This window comes from Bison bison, unplaced genomic scaffold (assembly GCF_000754665.1).
Source record: "Bison bison bison isolate TAMUID 2011002044 unplaced genomic scaffold, Bison_UMD1.0 scf7180017845987, whole genome shotgun sequence".
NCBI lineage: Eukaryota > Metazoa > Chordata > Mammalia > Artiodactyla > Bovidae > Bison > Bison bison.
The window spans coordinates 3,745-8,280 of record NW_011476560.1 but is presented as its reverse complement, the minus strand read 5'-3'; the positions used below and the strand labels follow the sequence as shown (position 1 = coordinate 8,280).

Below are 4,536 nucleotides of genomic sequence, written 5' to 3'. Positions count from 1 at the left end.
CGACAAACAACAATTGCTGGAGAGGGTGTGGAGAAAAAGGAAACCCTCTTACACTGTTGATGGGAATGCAAACTGGTACAGCCACTATGGAGAAGAGTGTGGAAATTCCTTAAAATTCTGGCAATAGAATCACTCCAGTATTCTTGAATGGAGAATTCCTTGGACAGAGAAGCCTGACAGTCTATGGTCCATGGGGTCTCAAAGAGTCAGACACAACTGAACAATGAGCACACACAATTATATTTCAACTGTTTTTGAAAAACATTCATTATCAGAAAAAATAATATAATTCATTTTAAAATGTATGCAATCAGAATATGATTTCCATTTCATAAAAGGTCAAGTTACCCAACAGCATCCAAACTCATATTTTAATTCTCAAGCTTATGCTTGCAATGGTATGCATTTGGAAACTGACAGTCTTCTGCTTTTATGCCCCATAAAGCTTGTACAGCACAGTTACGTTCACCAAGTACATTGTCTGTTACCCTGTTATGGAAAAATGCATAATTCTGTTACATTCTATGAAGACAACTCAAGAAACAATAGCATTTTCCGTGTAACTGTAATACAAGATATTTTGAAAATGGGTAATGAAGTCTTTAATAAAATTTCAGTACGAGCTTGTTACTAGGAAATCGGGCTACAGAGTCGCCTAGTTTTCAACATTGGTATCAACATTTTATTAACTGTCAGTATCTCCCTTCAGCTTTCTATAATTTGACTAAGACAAATGTATTCATGTTATTTTAAAAATATTTCTTTTTTGTATTTTTCCTCCTCTATATAGCATTCTTTTTACAAACTTACTGTAGATTGCAAGTTGAACCATTTAGCCACTTCCAAGGACGACCGCGGCCTTCACGAGAGACTTGAATCCACGATATAATTGATAGGGACATCAGAAATTTCTAGCCCAAAATAAAGAATTTTCACTTAAATAGTCATTATGAAATGTTTTTGTTAATTTTTAAATGCAAGTCAAAGGATGTGTTCTTTCATAGCATCTTTCATTCTTTGAACAAATTGAGTATGTTAGATTCTAATCTAACACTATAAAGCATAGGAGTTGAAAGTTCGAAGTTTTAATAGTGCCATAAATATTAACCAATATCTGTACTTTTGATTCAAAATCAACTCAACATTTATACTTATCAGTGTCACTGTGTTCTAATGTTAATAAGGAAAATTCCTTTTTTTTTTCCATAGCCATTTAATAAAGGGAATATTTACAAAGACATGAATTAGTTGTAGGGATCCCACAAAGAATACACCTTGCATAAAAACTTGAGGATACTTACAGCTGTGAACTGCATCTAACATTAAGCCTAAGGGATAAGAAGGTGGAATAATTGAATACATGCAATGAGGAAAATTCTGATTCATATAATTTCATTTTTCCTCATGTCAAAACTAACATAGCAAGGCTTTAAATAAGTCTTTAGATTCCATGACATTCATTTTTCTGGATATTGTGACAATATCAGTGGATTTCTCTACTATTATATGTTTCTCAGAATTTCAGTTTTAGAGGGAAATTAAGGAAATGAAATTGAGAAAGTAAGTGACATGAGAGCCGGATTTGGTTTTCTGAGCCTGACACCATTCTTTGACTAGATAAACCCCAAAGCCATTTGTTTCTGTATTGGTGGAATCCAGTGGACCAGACAAGGGGTCAGAGACTCATTTCTCTCTGCTCCTCCCTGCTAAGTTCAACTGTAAACATGGGAACTAATGAAAGACACGAGAAAGGAGAACTCTGAAAGTTGGAAAGAGAAGGGTGATGTGGCTTGAGACTTCCTAGCAGCCCCACTCCTCTGTAATCACTAATCACTTCTCCGTGATGAGAAAACAAGGTGGGAGGTGAGGGAAAGATAATTAGGTGCATCTTGTATCTCCCCACCAACCAGGTGAAAGTGACCTAGGCCTCTTACTTCCCAAACACCCCATACCTAACCTAGCTGTTGGGGGTGGCACAGGTAATCCGTTCCTCCTGTGTATTGAGAGAATCGTGTAGGCAACACCAGGTAAGCCTTACAAGGTAATCCATCAGGACACTTACTAACAAGGAGCAGTCAGAGAAATTGCCTCTGTTTCCTCCACTGAGAGACACTAGGGTTGGGTGATAGGGGTGGGGGTGGGACCAGCAAAGGGGATGTCTTGACTAAAACTACTGAAGCTAAGAAGCCTCTTTATCCCTGAGGGTGTAAGACTCCATCTCCACCCAGCGGGATTGGAAAGAATGGATCTTACTGTTGAATTCACACAATGAGCTGTGGAAATTTACAAACTTCACACAAATGCAAAAAGTTGGAGGAACTGCAAAATATCATATGGCAGTGATGAGACAGGGACAACCTGTATGATTCCATGTCCTGGACTAGAAAATGGCAACCCACTTCAGTATTCTTGCCTGGAAAATTCCATGGACACAGGAGCCTGACAGGCTGAAGTTATTGAGGTTGCATAGAGTCGGACATGTCTGAACGACTAAGCACGAACACGGGATTCAAAAACAATCAAAGAGATTCTATAATATCAAAAGTCAAGACAGTGAGTAAATAAGGAGGTGGAGACATGGTAAGATATTACAGAGCGGTGGGGCTGCTGGGAAGTTGAAACTTCTTTTCCATGATCTGATGTGCAATTACACAATTCTATAGGCAAAATCATATGTTTATTTTCCTTGATGTATGGTAAAATTAGACAGCACAGTGTATTTTAGAATTTAATAGCATTTGTAGAAGCATGGTTTTCTATGAAAAGCAAGAACCAGAAATTACTACACATGCATGAATGGTATAAAAATGTAAACAAAGTATCATAAAGTTATATTCCATTGTTTAATGGAATACTAGCAGACCTTAAAATAAACAAGCTACAAATATGTACAAAAGCACAAGTGAATTCTAACAAATATAATGCTGACTAAATGAAGCCTTTAGCAAAGTGTTGGAAACATTTAATAGCTTACCATTTCCTCTTCATTATCTATATAAAGCAGAGTAGAATTCTTAGTAGCACAGGATATCAAACTCTCATTCCACGATTTTTCTTCCAAACTAGCATAATAGCAGTTGTTGGAATATGTAAGCCAGTCTTTTGGACAATGACCACAATGACATTCTGAAGAAAGATTATGAATTATTATTCAAAAACAATTTGAATTTGGAAAATAAAAATTAACTTACATATATGCATAGATATAAACATATGTATACACACACACAAACACACACATATATATATATAATAACATATCTATGCATCCTCAAGGCTGGTACATATAAAACAAATCTCATTCATGCATTCATAGAGAGGGTCTGTCTTTAATATATGGCCCCATATAAAGGAAACACATAGAAATGTCTACTCTTTACATGTCCTGGAAATCAAGAAATGAAACTTCTATTTTAGAATAGCAAAATTATTTGTCTCTATGCATATTATAGCAGGACGAAATTACAGCCAATTGCCAACAATGGATATGGTGATCATATAATTGCATAGGGAGAAGCACTCTCCTATAATCATTTATATGAATGTTTATTGCCTGATTTTATAAATTATGTTCTATCCCCAAATCTATTCTTATTTTCACTAGCCTAAGATAGAGACAAAAATGAATTGTATTCATATCAGAACTTTGAAAATCATTATGTACCTTTCTGGAGCCTTGTTATGAGAGAGGAGTAATTCTGTTCCTGTATTACAGGAGCTACAAAATTAATCATTAAAAAGTTAATATTACTTTAAATGAATCATAATGATTTTAGTTTATGAGCTTGAGAATTCAGTTTATTGTTTAGAAATAGAGTAATCTGAAATAAAACTGATTTAGCAAGAAAAATTAACTAGGTGATGAAGACTTGATGGAAAAAAAATATTTCAAAAACCTAACGGAACAAACTTCACCACGTCTTACAGTATTTGCTTTAACTAATCTCAAGAATTAATTTGTATTTCTCAAAAAGATCTTTAAACCTCCTAAAGCATGCTTTTGAGTTATAAAGTCAGAATATACATATACATGCTGTCTGTAATTCTCCTGTGTTGTATATTTCTGACAAATTAGATATAACATATTGCATTTATTCTAAATGCATGTATTTTAATGATAGGCACATTCTATAATATTATGAAATGTTTAGCGGCATTGACCATCAGCAAAGTGATAAGTTCCCTTACAGTTTTTCAAAAACGTACTTACAAGGAGTAACAATGATCACTGTCACCACAGTGGACATCAAGACGAGGCAGATGATTCCCAGGATCCCAGCAATGAACTTCTCTGGAGGTGACGGTGAACCTGCAGGGACAGAAAAGGAAACTGAGAAAGGAGTGATGGGGACAGTTGTTCAGAGTTTACATACACAAGAACCCACACGAACACAGAGTTATGGATATAAACTTGGACCCCCAACCCATTTTGACCACTGTAGTCTTTCTCTCAGAATATACCATTGTGTTTTCAGCAAATATAAGACTACATGAGTTGTTGATCAAAGACTTCAAATTATAGTAATGCCAGAATAA

The 4,536-nt window shown here is 35.3% G+C and overlaps 1 protein-coding gene across 1 annotated transcript; it reads right to left on the bottom strand.

Annotated features, from left to right (window-relative positions):
• Window positions 1–714: 714 nt before the first annotated feature.
• LOC104987274 (NKG2-A/NKG2-B type II integral membrane protein-like) lies at window positions 715–4,369 on the bottom strand. The gene is made up of 4 exons (XM_010838118.1): window positions 4,211–4,369; window positions 3,665–3,718; window positions 2,975–3,126; window positions 715–911 (listed from the first exon to the last, which is right to left on the bottom strand). The coding sequence occupies exons 1-4, from the start codon at window positions 4,245–4,247 to the stop codon at window positions 807–809; spliced, it is 348 nt and encodes a 115-aa protein (XP_010836420.1). The 5' UTR covers window positions 4,248–4,369; the 3' UTR covers window positions 715–806.
• Window positions 4,370–4,536: the final 167 nt, after the last annotated feature.

Excerpts from the sequence above, each read along its gene's own strand:
- LOC104987274 (XM_010838118.1), bottom strand. The coding sequence starts at position 4,247 with ATGTCCACTGTGGTGACAGTGATCATTGTTACTCCTT. Across the intron at positions 3,719-4,210 it reads AGTGATCATTGTTACTCCTT|CTCCTGTAATACAGGAACAG; the intron begins GTAAGTACGTTT and ends TTAATTTTGTAG. Across the intron at positions 3,127-3,664 it reads CATAACAAGGCTCCAGAAAG|AATGTCATTGTGGTCATTGT; the intron begins GTACATAATGAT and ends ATCTTTCTTCAG.